A 23,225-nucleotide genomic window follows, 5' to 3' on the forward strand; every position below is an offset into this window, starting at 1 on the left:
TGGATTTTATTGATTTTGTTGTTTTGCCGTCTAACAAAAAAAAATTTAGACGGTAAAAGCAACAAAATCCATAAAATTCACGTTTAAATTTTAAGATATCCCTTCTACTAGCTATGTAAACTTTTATACTGTACCTCAGTCCTATCCTTCTAAATCATATCCCACTCCATCCCCTTGTTATAATTGGTTGCTTATTATTGATTATTGCCAAGATTTTGCACACTAGAGTACATACAATAAGTGGACACTATACTTTGAAAAAAAGAATAATAAACATGTTCTATATAAGAATAAAGACTTTGACTTTGCAAACAAAACTACATTAGAGTTCCCTAGTATCCTCAAGGAAACTTTACCTAAGAGCAACTTCTAAAACAACAGTCTTTCAATATGACCAGTGAAAGTTGTACTGCCGTTTTAGAAGTTGCTCTTAGGTAAATTTTCCTTGAGGATACTAGGGAACTCTAATGTTTTGTTTGCAAAGTCAAAGTCTTTTTTTCTTATATAGAACATGTTTATTATTTTTTTTCAAATTATAGTGTCCACTTATTGTATGTACTGTAGTGTGCAAAATCTTGGCAATAATCAATAATAAGCAACCAATTATAACAAGGGGATGGAGTGGGATATGATTTAGAAGGATAGGACTGAGGTAAGTTTAAAAGTTTACATAGGTAGTAGAAAGGATATCTTAAACTTTGAACAGGGATTTTATGGATTTTGTTTTGCCGTCTAACATTTTTTTCACAAAATGGAAAAAATAAAGCTTTCCAAGATTCATTTGAGAAATTCAGTACAGTACAATACAATCCAAGCATTCTTTCTGAAGTCTCAAGAACTGAGGAAGTTTAAGCCTTAAGAACACCGAAAGTTGGATTATTCTTGCTAGTTGGTCTTATCACCGTAAAGTAATTTAACTAAATCAATATGTCACTTTTCTAAACTTATAGGGCTGAGCCAGAGTATTTTTTCCTAAGTTAACTGCAACAGTTGGAATAAGAGAGTTAAACAAATATGCCCAACTCAAGAGGGCTGGCCGGCTAGTGCCGTTTTTTAAGGACAGGACTTTGACATTAATACCACTTAATAAGGTGACTTAGGACATCTCCAAACTGCATAGGAGTTTTCCTCAGATCTTCGGTTTTGTGACGCCAGGGTGATTTATCTAGAAAATTAGTGTTTTTCAAATTTTATCTCCTCCCCTGATACTACTGTCTTAATATTAAGACCTGGGATTAATACCCTATATAGACATAATATAGACCTCAAATGAAATAGTGTTTTTTTTTTTCAAGAAGTCATTGTTTTGCTAGATAGGAATTTTTTTCATTATGGTAAAAAAATAAACTATATTTTAGGGAAAAAAAGGTAAGAAAAAAATATGAAACAAAAATTGGAAAAAAGAGCTCTATATTATTGTTTTATAATGTCTTTCTAATTTATATACCAAATTTCAATGCTTTATCTTCAAAACTAAGAGAGAAGATAGAATTTGAAGGTCAATAAGTATAGTTTTGAGATACGGGTGTTCAAAGTTTCTCTTTGTATTTTTACAAAGTTAATATTGATAAATCATGATTATTATGAATTTTATGTTCCTTTTTGGATATTGGTAAACCAAAACAAAGTTATTTATCATTATTTAATCATAAATGAAGATCCCTCTACCCAACATCTTGTATCTTTAGGCTAGACGGTTGCACCTTCATCATATCTTCCCTTCACTAACTCTTAATTTCGTCGATATTACCCACTTCTGACCTCTTATTAGAGCAAATTTTTTTCTTCAATATGTTAGCTAGGTGTTGAAATTATCTTTTCCTCTTAGGCATGATGAAATTCTTGCCGAAATTGAGAAATACAGACATAAAATCGATTGAATGTCAGAGGTCAAACTCTAACATGTACTCTATATGAGGTTTGTGCTAGTACTGAGGGCCGAAGGGCGTAATGCGTAATACATAGTCTTGTGACTCATGGAATCTATACAGAATACCATTGCTCATAATTTGTTTTATATCAATATGTAATAATTATCAAAATTTACGTTAATAGAAGAAATAATGCATTTTCTTGTAGGGACAGTGTTTTTGGTTTATTGGGTTACTTTTACTAATTACCCTGTAACTATGAAAGTAAGAGGAATTTTGACAAAATATTTCATATTTGCATTCTCCATTGCCATACGAAGCTCTGTGAATTTTTTCAGAATTTTGTGTTTTTCTTCCTATACCCCCATATATTGGCATAACGGCCGGCCCCCTTAAAGAGAGACTAAAATGAGCATATTAAAATGAAATGCTGACAGTTAATCTGCATGTTATTCATGAGAAATCTTTTACAACTATCTCCATAGTTCAACGTGGATACTTGTAGGCAATAATTTCCAGTGGGGCATCAAATATCATGGAACATATTACTGATCGATAAATTTAACTTGCGCATAGGTAATATATTTTTGTTTAATGCTAGGAATGTTATGTATTGTACTGCAGCAGTAATTAAAGCTTTAAATTCATATTCAAGTATACCATCTAGTAATAGGTTTGGAATGGTCATGACATGGACAATCTTCTTAATGTTCAAACTTTATTTGCTACTTAAGCACTGCATACCATTGGAATGTAGGGTTCAGTGTGTATTTATATTTTTTACAGATCTTACAGCATACAAATCACAGTACCTTCTTTGACTCAGGACATATATGAAAACAGCAATAATTTGCTGGACTAGTAGATGAAAATTCTCTTTATTGTTAGATTTGATAAAAAAAAGAAGACAGACAACTAACTGCATGTGTTTATTACAAATTATGTTTCTTATTGCCCATGGAGTTCTATTAATGTATAGTATGTGGTGCGATTATTTTGGTAATGTATGTACTGTAGTGCATGTAATTGTTTTGTTATGAGTTGGGATATTTTTGTTTGATTTTCGCCTTGGAATCACAAGACGTGATTTTGAATATACTATATTTATAATTTTGAGTTTAATGTATTGAAAGATACTTTTTTATATTTGCAAATTGTGGAACTGCACAATGTTTAAGTGTAAAAGTAATCTGGAAAAGTTCATATAATAATATACTGAATATCGTAAGTTTTCATTTGTTCTGTCTCATAGATTTAGTTATTTTTCAATCTTTTCTGATTTTAATTGGTATGTTTATATTTCACAGAATCAGGGAGTCATGTGAAAGACTTGGTGCTTGTTACTCTACTTACACTGGCCCTTATTGGATGCTTCAAGGCATATCAGCGTAATCGTGAATATGAAAAACAACTTAGCGACATGTTAACAGTAAGTTTATTATTATTTTTATTTATTTCATGTTGAATTTATTATAGTAAGGTAGTAAAAGTTATTATTTTTTGTTCATTGAAGAATTTCTTAAATAAGCACCTGGAGCCGTATGCATGGTGAAGTCATTTGTTCAGGCACAGGACCTTTGTTGTTTCATACCCAAGCAAGGTTCTGTTGTGTTCTTATGCTCATATTTGTAGTGTTGGTAATGGTAATATAACTGTACACTGAAAATATCTAGTTACTAAGTAAAGTAATTTTTTTTAATATATTTGTGTTTGTAGGTGATCTGGGCCTTAACATGTATTCTAAGATTTAATGTTAATTTTGATTGAAGTTATTTACCACCCTGAAGTTTATTGTACTCTTAATTCGAATTAACTTATGTAGGTTGTTTTAGTGTTAGTTTATGTTAGCTTACTCAACATAAGCCATAGTAGTCTATTTGTGTTCTTTCTATTTTTCTTTATAGATTTCCCAAATAGAGTCATTTTTAAGATAGTTTTGATACAGTATTTTTATGGATTTTTTTTTATTCAATGAATGATTATTCTAATGAGTAAGGATATAGTAAAGTCAATTCTGAATTATATTCACTTTCCCATTATTATAGAAGTAGAATGAGTAAGATTGCTGTGTACAGTTCCTATTTCATTTCTTCCCTCTTGTCCAATCTTTTAACCTTTACTTCATAAGGCAATTAAAGGTCCTCCCATACCCTATTGTTTGAGCCTGTGGCCCAAATTCATGCCATCCAATATCATGATATAAGGAGTACTTATTCATCATTGTCAAATTTTTATATTACTCATCAAACATTGTGGACTTTTAGATTTCTGGTACAGTATTAAAGGTAAATTGACTGTATATTGTAAAAATATGCTTTCAAGTCTAAGCATGTGTAGGAATAACATCCATCTTTAATTGGGTAATTTTATTATTTCTGTGCACCTCCCCTGATGTTCATATTGCTTGTTCTCCAGAAGCTTGGTTTGATCAACCTTTACCCATAAAATTTTAGTTTTAAAATGTTCCCATTTTCTTTCCCTTTTGTAAGCACATGCACTTAGTAAAGAAAGGAACATTCTAGCAGTAAGTGGTAACTGACACACCAGTCTCTTTGTCTTTCTAGTTTCTTCAGTCTTGCAATACTGATCAGACCCTCTCCAGATTGTTTGCTTAATACTGTTCATGAAGATGTCTTCCCCTAGTTTTCGTAGCAATTACTGCATGGAGTGGGCATGGGAATTTGTTCCTGGAAGTTCATTATCCACATTCCCTTGGTGTATCATGTCAGGGGTAATACTGTGATTTAACCCTGGATAGGTACGATGGGTCGTTTGCGACCCCGAGCGTCAAAAAAAAACAGGTTTTTCTCACGTGACTCACCCCTGTGACTGAATTTGTGGGTGATCGACCTGCAGGAGGTGTCTCCCCTACACGCTCTAGTAGTGTCCAGATGTGCATTGCTGTAGCTGTACTCCTTCCCCGATTTCTGAGACGCGTCGGGGTCGTTCGCGACCGAGTTTACCCTTCTAAGGTAGTTTGCATAATTATCAAAGTTATTACGTATTATGAAATTGTCGTAGAATGGTGCAACTTGTATAGGTTATCAGTTGTGGAAAGTCTTGGTGGATTGTTTGGCTACCATGTGCATGATTTTTTTTTTAGTTAAAATGTCGTTCATCACCACGAGGACCATTTTACCGCGAGTGCCCCTTTTTAATTTTTTTTCATTTTTTTGCCAAGTCATTTTTCCGTAAGATATTGCCAAATAGGGTCGTAAAACTTTTGCTTGTTTAGTGTTGGAAAGTGTGTCTAGATGATCTGGCTACCCATGCGTGACTTTGTTTTTGTCAGATACGACGTAGTTATTGGTATATTGGGTATTTAACTGCGGTTACCAATTTCTGTTTTTTTTCAATATTTGTAAAAATTACTACGTAGTAAGGAATTGCCGTATATTATTCATTTTTTTTTCATGTTTATGTGTTAGAAAGTGTGCCTTGATGGTTGGGCTAACACGTGCATGTCTTTTTTTTTATCTGAGATGCCGTATATTAGAATGTCGGGCATTTTACCGCGAGTGTCCCTTTTTCATTTTTTTTCATTTTTGTGCCAAGTCATTTTTCCGTAAGATATTGCGAAATAGTGTCGTAAAACTTTTGCTTTTTTAGTGTTGGAAAGTGTGTCTAGATGATCTGGCTACCCATGCGTGATTTTGTTTTTGTCAGATACGACGTAGTTATTGGTATATTGGGTATTTAACTGCGGTTGCCAATTTCTGTTTTTTTTCAATATTTGTAAAAATTTACTACGTAGTAAGGAATTGCCGTATATTATTGATTTTTTTTTCATGTTTATGTGTTAGAAAGTGTGCCTTGATGGTTGGGCTAACACGTGCATGTCTTTTTTTTTATCTGAGATGCCGTATATTAGAATGTTGGGCATTTTTCCGCGAGTGCCCCTTTTTATTTGTTTTGCATTTTTTTGCTTAGTCATGTTACCGTAAGGAATTGGCAAGTAGTGTCGCAAAACTTATATTTTTATAGTGTTGGAAAGTGTTTCTAGATGATCTGGCTACCCATGCCTATTTTTTTTTAGCCAGATATGGCGTATATATAAGTATGTGTTCGATTTTCCTGTGATTGCCATTTTTTCGTTTTTTCCCATTTCTTTCAAAATTACTACGTACTAAGGAACTATCACAGAGTAATATTTCATTTATATGTTTATTTGTCGGAAAATGTGCCTTGATGGTTTGCCTAGCACGTGGCTGAAATTTTTTTTTTCTGAAATGCCGTATATTAGAATGGCCATTTTTCCACGAGTGCCCCTTTTTATTTGTTTTGCATTTTTTTGCTTAGTCATGTTACCGTAAGGAATTGGCAAGTAGTGTCGCAAAACTTATATTTTTATAGTGTTGGAAAGTGTTTCTAGATGATCTGGCTACCCATGCCTATCTTTTTTTTAGCCAGATATGGCGTATATATAGGTATGTGTTCGATTTTCCGGTGATTGCCATTTTTTCGTTTTTTCCCAATTCTTTCAAAATTACTACGTACTAAGGAACTATCACAGAGTAATGATTCCTCTAGATGTTTATTTGTCGGAAAATTTTGTTTACTTTTTTTTTTGATTGAATATCATCAATTTTTTTTAGCTAAAATATTATATTGTTTTACATTTTTTTTTTTCGATTTTATTTCCCTTCAAAAAATTTTTTTGGGTCAGAATTTTAATTTTATAGTCGTAAAATAATCGTCAATTATCCAGCAACCCACCATACAATTTTTATGCATATCCAATAATAATTAGATTAGTAAATAACACCTTGAAATTGACATACCCTTCCTACATTTCAAGTGGCAGATTAGGGAGTCTGAGTCAGTGTGGTTGGCGGCCATTTTGTGGACATATCCGAAGCGTAAGCTGCCCTATCTATATATATTCTTGTTCCCTATAGAATTTGTGATATTTTGGTATATTTTTACCTGCATAAATATCATATTATATATTAAATATATGTATTTTTTTACGAAATTTCTAAGTACTCAAAAAATTACCTTTAGATATGGCCCCTGATATAAATGTAATTTACAAAATAATGAAGATTTTTTTACATATTTCTATTTCAGGATAACATATGTTTATTCCCTAAAAAAATTAGCCACTTCCTATTTCATTTGGGTACCCAAAAAAATTCATGAAATTTGGACAAATTTTTTTGGCCTAAAAAAGTTACCCTTTTTTTCTCATTTCAGATCTTCACCTCCATGGGTCTGACTTCATCCAAAATACATCAAGATGTGTCCTAAACATTCAAGAATCAATTCCTAAAAGGAATTGTGTATATATGTATAAACTTTTATGAATTTTTATGTCAGGTCTTTTTTTTTTCTACTTAATTTTTTAAAATATTTATAATAAATAGTTTTTCTGCAGATGAGTAGTATTTATCTTTACAGTTGTTTTAAGCATTCATTGAAGTTTTTTTTGGCAAAAGAAAAAAGGAGGTTACTGCAAAAACTGATTTTTCAAGAATTTTTTTTGGCGTCGGGGTCGTTCGCGTCCGAGTATACCCTTAAAGGGGTGTCCGAGGAGCGTACCTATCCAGGGTTAAATAACCATTGTGAAAAGAGCACTTCCCTAACTGTACCTCTCATGTGCAAGTATTTTTCAATAACTGTTGACCAACTTAATAGTGCATAGCACTAAATTAAACTTCTTGTAGGAAGAATAGGCTAGTTGATTGTAGTAGGGATGACGGCCATAATGTGAGCTTCTTAAGTTCCTGACATTGTTAGCTTACTTTTTTAACATTCAAGAGTCTAAGGAGACCTCTCTTAAAACAGTAACTCTTGTCGTACCCACCTTGTTGCTAACCTAACCTAACTCCCCAATTTAAGTTTAGGCTTCAGTGTTTCTTTCAGTAAGGGTTCTGAAAGTTTGCTGTGCATTACAGATTCAAAAGCGTTTTACAAAACCTAAAATTCTCTAATTACTTTAGACCCTTCTGCTGCTAAACCCTAGACTGCAGCAATCCTAGTTGCTCTGTAAGACAACAAGCTTGTGGCACAGATGACCAGGTATGTAATCTGAATCCTAATATCCCTCCATTCTTCAAAGTAATCGCTCCTAAATTACGGTATATGGTATTACATAGGTGGATGATGTGACATATCGTACGATTCCCTTACAACTTGATGGGGTGAACAAAGTTTCTATTGAATTCAATTGTTTGCATTGTGTTTCATTTGTGATTTTGTTCCATTTGCTTGCAAGATCAGCTGCTAGCTCATCACAGATTAATTCAAGTTGGGGTAAATGTAGGCCCTAGTACATATACTACAAACAAGTTCTCCAAACACATGTGCAGCATCCCTTGCATTCACTCCAGTTGTGAATAAACCTGGAATTTAGCTGATTTTCCCTTCGTTCAACCTACCCCACAGGAAGATGAAGAGAAAGAACAGAGGCAACCTTGAAAGTGAGGAATTAGCACATTTCATACCTTATGTAACCTTATTGCTGAGAAATACCCTAATAAGACGATTAAGATAGATTTAGAAGCTTCTTATTCTTCCAAATATGCAGATATAGCTGCTTTCAAGGCTGATTATATTCCTCAGTTACAGTATCAACTTGTGGTGGATAGAGTTATTATATTGTTATCTTAGACTCAGAAAAAGGGTAGCAATTCCACTTCCCACTTGAGCCTTAAGCCTTCTGTAATGCGGACGTACTGAGTTGTATAAGACTCTCTGTTGTGCATAATATTGTCTTAATTTTCAGTATGTTGGTTAATAAACTAACATTAATTATTCACTTACTGATCTTTGCTCCACTGTGGCTCGCTATGCTTAGAATTAAGCATTATTTCAGAGCTCCTCTATTCTGGCAAGAGGTACATGTTGTGCTACGTGCACTACCCAAGTGAGCAAATTTTTTGGCAGACAGAAATTTGGTGACTTAACCACCTACAGACTACCCCTTATTTCTTTGCTCACTTGGCATTTATATACATACCGCCAATCCTTACCACCAAACAGTGAGGTCAAGAGTTTATTGAACTAAATCAACTTTTAGAGTGATTGATAAAGGGTAGGGTTACCCATTATTTTAATTATTATTATTATAATAAATATCAAGAAAGGTTGAAAATGGCATATGACGAAGTGAAAGTAAGAGAAGGGTAATTTAGAGGAGGAGTGGAAGTTTGTAAAAGAAAATTTTGTTGGGATTGCATGTGATGTGTCTGGCAAGAAGTTTGTTGGAGACAGCATGAGGAAGGGCAGTAAATGGTGGAATGAAGGAGTGAAGGTAAAAGTGAAAGAGAAAAAGAGGGCTTTTGAAGAATGGCTGCAGAGTAATAGTGTAGAGAAGTTTGAAAGATATAGAGAAAAATGTGGAAGTGAAGTGCAAGGTAAGTGGGGCAAAGAGGGCAGCTGACCTGAGGTGGGGTCAAGGATTGGGTCATTCATATGAAGAGGATAAGAAGAAGTTTTGGGAAGAAGTGAAGTGAGTAAGGAAGGCTGGTTCAAGAATTGAAGAGACAGTGAAAAATGGAAATGGAAGGTTGTTAAAAGGAGAAGAGGCAAGGAAAAGGTGGGCAGAATATTTTGAAAGTTTACTGAATGTTGAGGATAATAGGGAGGCAGATATAATTGCTGTTGGAGGTGTTGAAATGCCGGTGATGGGAGATGAGAATGAGAGAGAGATTACAAGAGAGGAAGTGAGGAGAGCACTAGATGAAACGAGAGTAGGAAAAGCATCTGGTATGGATGGTGTGAGAGCTGAGATGTTGAAGGAATGGGGTGTGACTGTACTTGAATGGTTGGTGAGATTGTTTAATCTGTGTTTTGTGTTGTCAATGGTGCTAGTAGATTGGGTTTGTGCATGTATTGTACCACTATATAAGGGTAAGGGAGATGTGCATGAGTGTTGTAATTCAATGGATATTAGTTTGTTGAGTGTGGTTGGAAAAGTGTATGGTAGAGTACTGATTAATAGGATTAAGGATAAAACAGAGAATGCAATATTAGAAGTACAGGGTGGTTTTAGAAGAGGTAGGGGTTGTATGAATCAGATTTTTACAGTTAGGCAGATATGCAAGAAATATTTGGCAAAAGGTAAGGAGGTGTATGTTGCGTTTATGGATCTGGAGAAAGCGTATGATAGAGTTGATAGGAAAGCAATGTGGAATGTGATGAGGTTATATGGAGTTGGTGGAACGTAGTTGCAAGCAGTGAAAAGTTTCTACAAAGGTAGTAAAGCATGTGTTAGGATAGGAAATGAAGTGAGCGATTGGTTTCCGGTGAGAGTGGGGCTAAGACAGGGATGTGTGATGTCGCCGTGGTTGTTTAACTTGTATGTTGATGGAGTGGTGAGAGAGGTGAGTGCTCGAGTGCTTGGACGAAAATTGAAACTGGTAGATGAGAATGACCATGAATAGGAGGTAAATCAGTTGTTGTTTGCGGATGATACTGTACTGGTTGCAGACGCGGAAGAGAAGCTTGGCCGATTAGTGACAGAATTGGGAAGGGTGTGAGAGAGAGAAGGAAGTTGAGAGTTAATGTGGGTAAGAGTAAGGTTATGAGATGTATGAGAAGGGAAGGTGGTGCGAGGTTGAATGTCGTGTTGAATGGAGAGTTACTTGAGGAGGTGGATCAGTTTAAGTACTTGGGATCTATTGTTACAGCAAATGGTGGAGTGGAAGCAGATGTACGTCAGAGAGTGAATGAAGTATGCAAAGTGTTGGGGGCAGGTAAGGGAGTAGTAAAAAATAGAGGGTTGGACATGAATGTAAAGAGTGTTCTGTATGAGAAAGTGATTGTACCAACTGTGATGTATGGATCGGAGTTGTGGGGAATGAAAGTGATGGAGAGACAGAAATTGAATGCGTTCGAGATGAAGTGTCTAAGGCGTATGGCTGGTGTATCTTGGTAGATAGTGTTAGGAACAAAGTAGTGAGGGTGAGAACAGATGTAAGAAATGAGTTAGCAGCTAGAGTGGATATGAATGTGTTGAGGTGGTTTGGCCATGTTAAGAGAATGGAAAATGGCTATCTGCTAAAGAAGGTGATGAATGGAAGAGTTGATGGGAGAAGTACAAGAGGAAGGCCAAGGTTTGGGTGGATGGATGGAGTGAAGAAAGCTCTGGGTGATAGGAGGATATATGTGAGAGAGGCAAGATAGTGTGCTAGAAATAGGAATGAATGGCGAGCGATTGTGACGCAGTTCCGGTAGGCCCTGCTCCTTCCTCCGGTTGCCTTGGATGACCACGGAGGTAGCAGCAGTAGGGGATTCAGCATTATGGAGCTTCATCTGTGGTGGATAACGTGGGAGGGTAGGCTGTGGCACCCTAGCAGTACCAGCCAAACTCGGTTGAGTCCCTTGTCAGGCTGGGAGGAACTTTATTTGTTTGATGTCGGCTACCCCCCAAAATTGGGGGATGTGCTTTGGTATATGTATGTATGTATTATTATTAGATGGAAAAGCAAGATGCTATAAGCGCAAGGGCTCCAACAGGGAAAAATAGCTCAATGAGGAAAGTAAATAAGGAAATAAATAAACAATATGAGAAGTAATGAAGAATTAAAATAAGATATTTCAAGAGCTGTAACAACATCAAAACAGATGTTTCATATGTTAACTATAAATAGACTTATGTCAGCCTGTACAACATAAAAACATTTGCTGCAAGTTTTAGCTGTTGAAGTTCTACCGATTCAACTACTTGATTAGGAAGATCACTCCACAACTTAGTCACAGCTGGAATAAAACTTCTAGAATACTGTATAGTATTGAGTCTCATGATGGAGATGGCCCATGTAAGTGTTGCCATTCACTGCCATATAATTTTATTACCTCACTAGAGGGGTTGGACTATTACAAGGAAAGAATATGAGAATGTTTCTTTAGTTAAAAGAAAGGAACCCATACAGGTACATGAAAATTCCTTGTAATTGACATTACAGCATAATGCAAATTCTATTCATCAGGTGGAACTTATCTGTGTATTATAAAAGGTCTTTGAAATAAAAGAAAAAAAAGAAATTTCTTTGTAAGGTCTAGGGATACAAGAGTAAAACCATATAGGTACCTAAGAGTAATTGATACATGCATTCCAATGCAAGGTTTAACTTTGTCTTGTGTAAGCTATTCTCTTTTATCTAAGCCCAGCCTAGGTTTGAAGTTTAGCAATTTTGATGGAAGTACCTGTAAAGAGATATTTATTGTAGATTATGTGAGATGAAGCTTCCCAAAAAGCACTAAACTTTATCATAAATAATGGATGATGCGTACATACAGTACTTAATTTTTTCCCTTATAAATGCCTTAATGAGATAAATTTGTCTTTTATATGCAAGTGTGTCCTTTGGGATGGTAAATTCAGTAATGTATGTGTGGTTTGATAGCAGTTTTCACATTTTTATATATCAGATTGACTTGAATATGTTAGAATAGTTGAGCACTGGTAGAATATTATATCAGCTCTAATCAAGAAGTCAAGCATAAGAGATTTTAGGTGCCTTTATCATTTGCTTTTACTAATGAGTATTATATTTCAGGATATGGAAAAGCTTAGGGAAGCAGAAGAAAACCTTCAACAGTTAGAACTTCGGATGACTAACCAGGTTGTAACAACAGAAGAAGGCCCTCTTGAAGAACTCGACAGTAGACATGCTGATGAGCTTCAACAACTAAAAATTCAACTTGAAGTAAGTTTTTTTATTTTAAGAATTGATAGTTGCCATGAGGGAGTAATAAATTCCATATAATATTCAAATTATGTAAACTAACATTATTTATTCGTTTGATTATTGATGATGATGTCTGTTTATTTTTAAGAATTGCAGTATTGTTTGATATAATACCAAAATTGTTTTGATGAATCTTATCCGAGTCACGTTGCTAACATCTGGTGTTTACTGCTCATCTGGTAGGCTGACAATGTCAAATTCCTTGAATGAACTATAGAAGTGGTCAAATGACTCTTATCTCTGTCCATTGCAGTAAATCCAGTAATAAAAGAAACTGGAACATCCACCGGTAGTACCCATGTTTCTTCATGTTAGATGAATAAATTGTGTTTTTATGAGTACTGCAGTAAACAGGTACTGTATCTTGCTTAGCCAATGTGTCAGTTTAATAAAATATTTTCTATTGATGATTCTACTGGTTTGACAAATGATAATGACCATAGTTGTACCCCACTAAGTGTCTTGAAGAGTGCATCTTATGACCTCTGGAAGAAATTTTGAAAATTCAGATTTATTGCATATTTTGGCTAGGAGAAAATCTCATATTTCATGTTTCAGATAGCTTTATTAATGAAATTTTATTTCTTATTGTTAAAAAAGTCCTTTTTGTATGTCTGCGGAAGTTTGTAAGGTCCCTTACTCAACCATTTTCTGATCTTGGTATGTATTTATTTACTTTTCATTCAACAAATTTAGGGAAAGCTGTTTATTTTGGTATCCCATATACCTTATACAGTATCACCACCATTTTCTGCTTAATAAGGCCTTGATTACCAGTTTTCTTATATAGTATTCGATATGGCAGTCACATATAAGCATTTGATGCACTTATGTTCCAAATATTTCTTTGCCTTATCATTTATATATATATAATATATATATATATATATATATATATATATTATTTATATACTGTATATATATATATATATATATATATATATATATATATATATATATATATATATATATATATATATATATATATATATATATATATATATACATATATATAATATATATATGCGTATATATATACGTATATATTATTTTTATATATATAATGTATATATATATATATATATATATATATATATATATATATATATATATTAATAATATATCTATATATATATATATATATATATATATATTATATATATATTTTATATATATATATTTTATATATTATATTTTATATATATATATATATATATATATATATATATATATATATATATATATATATATATATATATATATATTTGGGCTCAAGTCATGTCGTCCTGATAGAAGGTTCCTATGAGTAGCTTTCTAAGGGATATTTGCTATAGTGATATTCCCTGAGAATTTACCTTTAGGTCTCCAGAATTCCAACTCCTGGCGCGAATATCCTTGAAATTTCTCTTAAGGACATCGCATAAATCAGGGGACGTATATCTTGATACAACACATATCAATCTTCACCCCGAATAGCGTTTTCGCTTCGAGGGGGAAAATGGCAAAAATAGAAGGGAGCCGTTATCAAGGTACCCTTCCTCCCGTACTACTATTGAGTATCTAGATGGCGCTTTATCCAAGATGGCGCCTCATTCCTATTGTTGTAGCGGTTTCGCACGGTGGTTTTCCCTGTTGCTCTATCGTTTACACTCGTTTTTTGAGGATTTATCATGCAATCATCAGCCCCTTCTGCCTCTGGAAAGTTGAGTACTGCATTTGATCTTTACAGTGTATAATTTTTAGCTCCTGCCTCACATTGAAATTAGAAGTAATTTTAAGAGTTGGAGCTTCGTCTTCACTGGAAGCACCATGGGCGCTGCCGTTCATAACGCATGTGTTATTTAGTTAGCTGAACGACTTTCCTGGCTATAATAGCATGAATATTTACGAAGCTATTCAGTTAAATATTTACTAGGAAGTTGTATATTATGTCAATTGTATTCTTTAGAGTTTCGGCAATTTAGGTAACCGAAACTCGCCCGCGCTAGGCTTCCTAGCCTACGCGCTTTAGTTTACCTTCATGCATAATATAGAACGACTTTCCTAGTTGTAACAGCATTAAAATATGAAGCTATTTAGGCATTTTATTCTTGTAAAGATATATTGATTGTATATATTTCCTCTTCCTCATCGATCGTATACGTTAAGAGTTTCGGTGATTTAGGTAACCGAATCTCGCCTGGCGCTAGGCTACTAGCCTAGGCGCTTTAGTATATCTTCACACATGTTCCCTGTTTACCCTCGTGTATCGTTTTATCAATTCATGCGGAGATAGATATCTCCTAGAATTATTATATAAATTGATACTCGTCTCTTGTGGAGATTTAAGGGTAATCCCTCCTTCCCTCTTAGTGCCGCCATAGGCTACAACCCTATCTTAGTCTTCCCATAGAGTAGACACTCCGGCTTGACTAGGCTAGTGTTTTCTGTCTCTTACCCTTGTCGGCGGATAGCCGGCTTTGTGTTTTCGACAGAACCTCAGAGTATTCAGTCTTTTGCCAGTGGCTGGGCAGCAGGGTGAGTAGTCACTCCCCTGCCGGCTTTCAGCTGCCGGCATAGGAGGCTATGCCTCCCTAGGCCGCACTTGAAGTGGTTGTATGATGCCGCCACCTTCTCCCCTGTGGTCCTACGTTGGCAGACCCTAGGCTGAAGAATAGACATTCTTCTGCCGCCTAGGATGGCACCGACACTGAAACGATGTTTCTTCTCTGTTGAGAGACGGCGGCAATCTTGCCGCCTCCTCTTAACATCATTTCGGCAGACCCTAGAGTGAGGAATAGATATTCTGCCGCCTAGGATGGCGTCTATATCGAAACAGAGTTTCTTCTTTGTGTGGTAGGGGCGGCAACCCTGCCGCCTTCCTTCACACTTTATACAGGACCCTTTTCCCTGTCCCCTCTGTCCTATAGCAATCGCAACCCTGTGGCCGTCGCCCTACAATCTCACCACTTGCCGGTAGGTTGTGGAGTCGGCCGGGCTCCTACATAAGCAGCTGTTTAGTCGCTCAATCTTCCCTTATGGACACAAGGCTCCGGGAAAAGCTGTGCCGGCTGTGGCGGCTGTCGGTGGGAGACCCCTATTCTGTAGAGTGTTCTTCAGTCCTCTCTTGGACTGCCATCCACATACCCGGGACCGGCAATGACCGGCAACGGTTTTGTGGTTGGATGGAAGCCTTCCATTTGAATCCTCATTCTGGAGGAAGGCAGTAAGATTAAATACTTACACCCTTAATAATTATATGGTAACCCTTCACTCCATGCTTTCTCTCTCTCTGTCAGCTAGTGCCGCCAGCTACTAACCCAGTTGGCAACATGCCGTCTGGGCCGGTGCTGCCAGGTGCTACCCCAGCCAGCGTCCGCCAGGTGCTAGCCCATGTTGCCGGCTAATCTACAGTATATGATTATACAGTAGCCAGTATATTTGCAGCATAGATCATACTGCAGACAGAAAACTATAGTATATATTATACAGTAGTTATTTTCCAACATACCCTGTGTATCCTTGCACAGTCTATTGTTGAGACCAGTCATATATTGAAGGAAAAGATTTCTTTCAACAGACTGATAGATGATCAGTTACCATTTACCCCACATTATTAAAACCTTGGGAAAGGTCAGTGTTAAGTTACACTTATCTACCCCTAGGGGTTAGATCCTTTCCCTTGGGTTTCCTGAATAGGAAAACTAGGCTTTAATTTTGGGGGAGGTCACAGCAATTGGCTGGACAGGAAACACAAGTGTGTGTCTTTCCTAGTTCCTTTCTTGCTTGTCTATCCTAAGCTATAATATTCAAATATTAATAATAATATTTTATACAATTGTTTATCAGGTGAGATAAACTACCCCATACTTATTTAATTTTCCTCTCTTTACAGGAGGACCAACTGAAGTGCCAGGTATTCTTCTGCAACGTCAGGAACAAAGACTTCTGTGGCCATGCAGAGTGCAGAGCTCATGCCTCCTGCACCACTTCCAAGGGACCTCTTCGGTACTGGGATCCCCAGGATTGCAAGATTTGCAAGCCCTTGTTTACCAAGGCTTTTGATGACCCCAAGTCAGTGGAGTCAAGGGATGCAGTACGAGAGAAGCTGCGCAGATGGGTTCGTGGCTTTCAGAAGAACGCCACGGGACCATACCTTCTGAGCGAACGAATGCGCTCCTTGCTGTTCCCAAAAGCAGGTATGGAAGCTGTCATACCCCAGCCACGACCTGAGATCCCTTGCGTCCAGATTGCTGTAGATATGGATATCACTGACGCAATGCAAGGCATTGACATCCATCAAGAGGAGAGGATGTCTGAGGTGTCTCGAGGAGGAGTCCACCTTGACTCCTGAAGAAGATGATGAAGTTGAATCGGAGTCCCTTCCGTCAATTTCGCCTCGTGAGCCATTACCTTCGACATCTTCTGCCCCTCCATCGGATGATGTAAGACAGGCACTGGCCAATCTCAGTGTTGATGGAGAGTTTTCGCAAGCAAGGCAAAATTGGAGAGAAGAATTGCCCAACTCGCATCCCGTGGGTCTCACAAGAGACTCAGGGTTCAAGATCTCCCAACTTGCTCTGACGTTAATCCCTGGAGGTATGCAGAATACATGCCTATTACCAATGGCAAGATCTTTATCTCAGAGAAGTTTGGGACTGTCCTTATTGAAGATGTTGACTTCTGGCCCAGTTTTCAAGCCTACCCAGACTGCTTCGTCCGTCTGAAGCTGGAACCAGCATCGAAGGAAGAGACGGAACCTAAGGAGGTCATAGTATTTGATCATGATAAGGCTCAGGCTCTTTTGTCAAGTAGCCTGAAGCAGAAGTGCTACACTAACTCTAAAGTGTCAGCCCTTAGCAAGAAGCATCCCACCTTTCTTGCTCCAACTTCGATAGCCTTTCCTTTTACATCAAAGGCTTTTAAAGCTGTAATGAAGGCAATAAGAGGCAGGCAAACCTTGCCCTACACTCGACGAGTGTAGACCATTATCTCTAGCCCTGCCCATGGAAGATAAGGACTGGAAAGAAGTCCACCTTGCCTTCTCAGTTGGGAAGCTGGAGGCAGATATCGCTGGACGACAGCTCAGCAAAAATCTCCCTAAGCTGTCTGACTTTCTCTTGCGTAGGGAGCAAGAGACAAAAGAAAGACTGGCTGCATCTCTATCTCTGCAGAACTGTCTAGAGATGACGGCAGGCATTAATAAAACCCCGGATATGAACATGGTCATGGCCAAAATGCATTTGGCTACCGTGGTCAAGGACCTATATGGCTTTGTCAAAGCCAGAAGAGCATGTAGGGAGTTCGTGTTTGCTTCCGCAACAGTAAAGCACGAACCCAGGAAGCTAATAGCTTCCAATATTTGGGGTAAGGACCTCTTCCCGAGTGAAGCGGTCAAGGAAGTTGTAGACAAGGCCGCCACGGAGAATAGAAAAATTCTCCAGAAGTGGGGCATGTCAACGAAGAGGAAGTCTTCTCCGGATGAGGGTCCCCAGCCTAAGAGGAAGACAAAAAGACCTAGGTTACCCTCTCGCCCTGCTAGACAACAATAACAACATCCCACAGTTGCCATGACCGTGATGCCCCAGATGGTGGCTCAACCCCCAACAACCTATCAGATGGTGCCTCAGCAGCTTGTTGCCCAGTCACCAGCGTTCAACCCTGCTTTCGAGAGGCAGACCACTACCTTTTGTCGCAAGGGTAGAGGGTCTAAACGGGGCTCATCTAGATAACCCCCAAGAGGTAAAGGTGGTAAGGGAGGACGCGGTCAAGGAGGTAAATCCTCCGGAAATCAGAAGCAATGAGTTGCTTCAGGTAGGAGGGAGACTCCAACAATTTCAGGATCGTTGGACCTTCGATCCTTGGGCCCACAGCCTAATCAAGAACGGACTTGGATGGAGCTGGAGCGAGGCTCCACCATCATTTCCTCAATTCTTCCAACACTCCACCCCCGTACTGGAAGAATACACCCTAGAACTTTTGAGCAAGCGGGTGATAAGGAGAGCAAAGTCCATCAGATTCCAAGGAAGGCTGTTCTGTGTTCCCAAGAAGGACTCGGAGTCATTCTGGACTTGTCGCCTCTCAACAAGTTCATAGAAAACAACAAGTTCAGGATGTTATCCCTTCAACACATAAGGACCCTGTTACCAAAAGGGGCGTACACAGTGTTGATAGACCTGGCAGATGCCTACTGGCATATTCCAGTCAACCGCCCCCTCTCCTCCTACCTAGGATTCAGGCTACAGAAGAAGAAGTACGTCTTCAGAGCCATGCCCTTCGGACTAAACATAGCCCCAAGGATTTTCACAAAACTTGCAGACGCAGTCGTTCAATAACTACGCCTAGAAGGTGTCCAGGTAGTAGCGTACCTGGACGACTGGCTGGTGTGGGCAGCATCCAGGACGGAGTGTATGCAAGCATCCAATAAAGTGATCCAGTTCCTGGAACATCTGGGATTCAAAATCAACGTCAAGAAGTCTCGACTATCTCCAGCTCAGGAGTTTCAATGGCTCGGAATCCATTGGAACTTAAAGTCACTCCGTCTCTCCATTCCCCCAGGGAAGAGGAGAGAGATAGCAGGATCTGTCAAGAGACCACTGAAATCCGACAGGATTTCAAGATGCCAACAGGGAAGAGTATTGGGCTCTCTCCAGTTTGCATCAGTGACAGACCCGGTGCTAAGAGCACAACTAAAAGATGCGTCAGGAGTCTTGAGAAGATACGCATCAAACGCTCGAAGAGATCTAAGAAGACCGATACCGACTCTACTACGATCACTTCTCAAGCCATGGTCGAAGGCCAAAAACCTAAAGAGGACCGTGCCCTTGCAACCACCTCCACCTTCAGTCACCATCCATACGGATGCCTCGAAGGAAGGATGGGGAGGTCACTCCCATCAACGCAAAGTCCAAGGGACCTGGTCTTCTCTATTCAAGACCTTCCACATCAAGATTTTGGAGGCCATGGCAGTCTTTCTGACGCTGAAGAAACTCTACCCTCGCAAATCAGCCCATATCAGACTGATCCTGGATAGCGAGGTGATATTGAGATGTCTGAATCGTCAAGGCTCGAGATCGCCCCAAATCAACCAAGTGATTTTGTCCATCTTCCGCCTAGCGGAAAAAAAGAGATGGCATCTGTCACCAGTTCACCTTCAAGGGTTCCGCAATGTGACGGAGGACGCTCTATCCTCTATTCAGGTTCACGCCGATAAAGTCATAATGGTCCCTAAACGCAGACTCATTCTCCTTCATCTTACGTCAAGTCCCGGAACTGCAGATCGACCTCTTTGTGACGAGCGACAAGAAGAAGCTACCTCGTTTTGTGGCCCCATACGAGGACCCTCTAGTGGAAGCGACGGACGCCATGTCCCTCAACTGGAACAGATGGAACCGGATCTACCTATTCCCTCCGACCAATCTCTTAATGAAGGTCTTCAATAAGCTGAGATCCTTTCGGGGAATGGCAGCTCTAATGGCTCCCAAGTGGCCGAAGAGCAACTGGTTCCCTCTAGTATTGGAACTGAAGCTGAGGCTGGTCCCTCTGCCGGACCCAGCACTGTCTCAACAGGTCCAGAAGTCGACTGTCTTCGCTTCATCACAAAGAACCCAAAGCCTTCATCTCATGATTTTCTCTCCTTAGCAGTAAAGAAAAGATTTGGGATCTCAAAAGGCAGTATAGACTTCTTAGAAGAATATAAGTCTAAGTCAACCAGAAGACAATATGAATCATCTTGGAAAAAGTGGGTTGGTTTCGTCAAAGCAAAAGGACCAAAAGAAATCTCAATGGACTTCTGTCTGTCCTTCTTTATCCACCTTCATAGACAAGGTCTGGCAGCCAACACGATAACTACGCGTAAGTCGGCTCTGACTAGACCTCTACTATACGCCTTCCAAGTAGACCTTTCAAATGAAATCTTTAACACGATCCCTAAGGCATGTGCTAGACTTAGGCCTGCAGCCCCTCCAAAGCCAATTTCATGGTCCTTGGACAAGGTCCTACACTATGCTTCAACAGTGAACAATGAGGATTGGTCTCTGAAAGACGTCTCAAAAAGTCATTTTCCTGTTCGCTACAGCTTCGGGGGCCAGAGTTAGTGAAATAGTGGCCCTATCCAGAGATGAGGGCCATATTCAGTTCACAGAAGTGGGAGAACTGAATCTTCTTCCTGATCCAACATTTCTTGCTAAGAACGAGCTACCCACGAAGAGATGGGGTCCCTGGAGAATCTGCCCTCTGAAGGAAGATGTCTCGCTGTGTCCGGTGAAGTGTCTAAAGGTCTATCTTTGAAGAACTTCAGACTTCAGGGGAGGACAGCTCTTTAAAGGAGAAAGTCAGGATTAAACCTATCCCTAAAACAACTGAGGGCGAAGATCACCTATTTTATTCGCAGAGCAGATCCTAACAGTACACCCGCAGGTCATGAACCAAGGAAAATTGCTTCATCACTGAACTTTTTTCAGTATATGGACTTTGAGCGTCTTCGCTCATACACTGGATGGAAGTCATCCAGAGTGTTCTACAAGCATTATGCAAAGCAAGTGCATGAACTCAAGCATTATGTGGTGGCGGCAGGTAGTGTACTAAAGCCTGTCGTCTAGTGCTGCGATGAACAGTGAATTGATTGGGACGATCAATTTTACGGGTGAAGGTGTTGACACCTCCCAGTGCAATACTTTTGAAGTGAGTGTCACCATGGTGACACTAAGGACTGTTTTAATTTTTCAGGTGAAGAAACATATAGATTACACTTGTGCCGTGTGTGCTTACACAGTGGGAATAGATATTCAACAACACAGAAATTCATATTAGAAAATTTATCAAATTTTCAAATTTATGGTGGCATTAACCAAATTTTTCCTTTCAGGTGAAAACAAAAATTTTCTGTGTTATAATTAATTGGTATGTTTCTTATTCCATATATTAACATTTATGTTATACATGTTACTTTATGTTGGTCATTTATTGCCAATAAATAACTATCAATATGTATTTGCATCTTATTTCACCCTACAATTGATTTTTAATAAAATATATATCAGAGTTTTCTTACCCTTAGTAAAACTGCATATATTTACTTATGAACAATATGTATAGCTAATACCTTTGTTCTTACATGTGATACAAACATTATCTAGTAAGGTTTTGTTCCAATATGTTAAACAAACAGTGAGACTCTTGTATAACTATCTAATACTATAGCCCAACACTCTATACAAGTCGCAAGACTCCTGTATGTAGTTGATGCTATGTTTGTTCATACATTATATGCAAACCTTAAGACTCCTTTCCTACGTCTAGTATGACTCTTCCCTGCAGGGGGCAGGAAGCACTAACATGGTTCATGTTTAGCAGTAATGACGTATAACGGTAACATCATATGTCTCAGTGGTCTGGATGACCATAGGAAAAATTGTCCCAAGGTTAAGGCACTTTAAAAATCCACAGATACAGTACTTTCTAGTAATTCTCTGGTAAGTTTCCATCAGGACAACATGGCTTGAGACCAAAAAATGGATTTTGAGCGAAGCAAAAAATCTATTTTTGGGTGAGATAGCCATGTCGTCCTGATGGACCCGCCCTCCTTTTCTATAGAAAAGGCCTTGGCAGGATCCCTCCCAAAATTACTATATCTGTAGCACCATGCTCAGCGCTACAAGGAATAAGGCGCCATCTTGGATACAGTGCAATCTAGATACTCAATAGTGGTACGGGAAGAAGGGTACCTTGATAACGGCTCCCCTTCTATTTTTGCCACTTTCCCCCTCGAAGCGAAAACGCTATTCAGGGTGAAGATTGCTATGTGTCGTATCAAGATATACGTCCCCTGATTTATGCGATATCCTTAAGAGAAATTTTAAGGATATTCGCGTCAGGAGTTAGAATTCTGGAGACCTAAAGGTAAATTCTCTGAGAATATTACTGTAGCAAATATCCCTTAGAAAGCTACTTTTAGGAACCTTCCATCAGGACGACATGGCTATCTCACCCAAAAATAGATTTTTTGCTTCGCTCAAAATCCATCATATATATATACATATATATATATATATATATATATATATATATATATATATATATATATATATATGTATAAATATATATACAATTTTTATATTATAATTAGGCTGAGAGTTGCATAAAGTGACAGAGATAATAACTAGATAGGCTAGGAGTGTAAAATTTGAATGGAAAAAATGCGCAGGGGAGAATATATTATGTTAGCCACGTCTTATTCATGTGTGTCATTTGGTACATGTAATATAGGTTGGCCAGGGCACCAGCAACCCATTGAGATATTACTGCTAGAGAATTTTGGGGTCCTTTGACTGACCAGACAGTACTACATTGGATCCTTCTCTTTGGCCAATTCTTTACATATTCTCCTTTGTCCTCATACACCTGACAACACTGAGATTACCAAATAATTCTTCTTCAATCAAAGGGTTAACTACTGCAGTGTAATTGTTCAGTGGCCACTTTCCTCTTAGTGAGGGTAGAAGAGACTCTTTAGTTATGGTAAGCAGCTCATCCAAGAGAAGGACACTCCAAAAAGAAACCATTGCTCTCCAGTCTTGGATAGTGACATAGCTTCTGCACCATGGTCTTCCACTGTCTTTGGTTAGAGTTCTTTTGCTTGAGGGTACATTCGGACACACTATTCTATCATATTTCTCTT

General features: G+C 38.2%; 1 protein-coding gene across 16 annotated transcripts in view; it reads left to right on the forward strand.

The window, feature by feature from the left end:
* The window catches only part of Stim (stromal interaction molecule), a 376,699-nt gene that overhangs the window by 239,400 nt on the left and 114,074 nt on the right, over positions 1 to 23,225 (forward strand). For 12 of the 16 annotated variants that reach the window (XM_068384428.1, XM_068384493.1, XM_068384551.1 and 9 more), the window contains 2 exons: positions 3,179 to 3,300; positions 12,377 to 12,526. In XM_068384428.1, coding sequence (XP_068240529.1) covers positions 3,179 to 3,300; positions 12,377 to 12,526 — 272 coding nt within the window. The remainder of the gene's footprint in view (positions 1 to 3,178; positions 3,301 to 12,376; positions 12,527 to 23,225) is intronic. The other 4 variants (XM_068384439.1, XM_068384459.1, XM_068384477.1 and 1 more) reach the window with 1 other exon arrangement.

This window comes from Palaemon carinicauda, chromosome 1, assembly GCF_036898095.1.
Source record: "Palaemon carinicauda isolate YSFRI2023 chromosome 1, ASM3689809v2, whole genome shotgun sequence".
NCBI classification, from domain to species: Eukaryota; Metazoa; Arthropoda; class Malacostraca; order Decapoda; family Palaemonidae; genus Palaemon; species Palaemon carinicauda.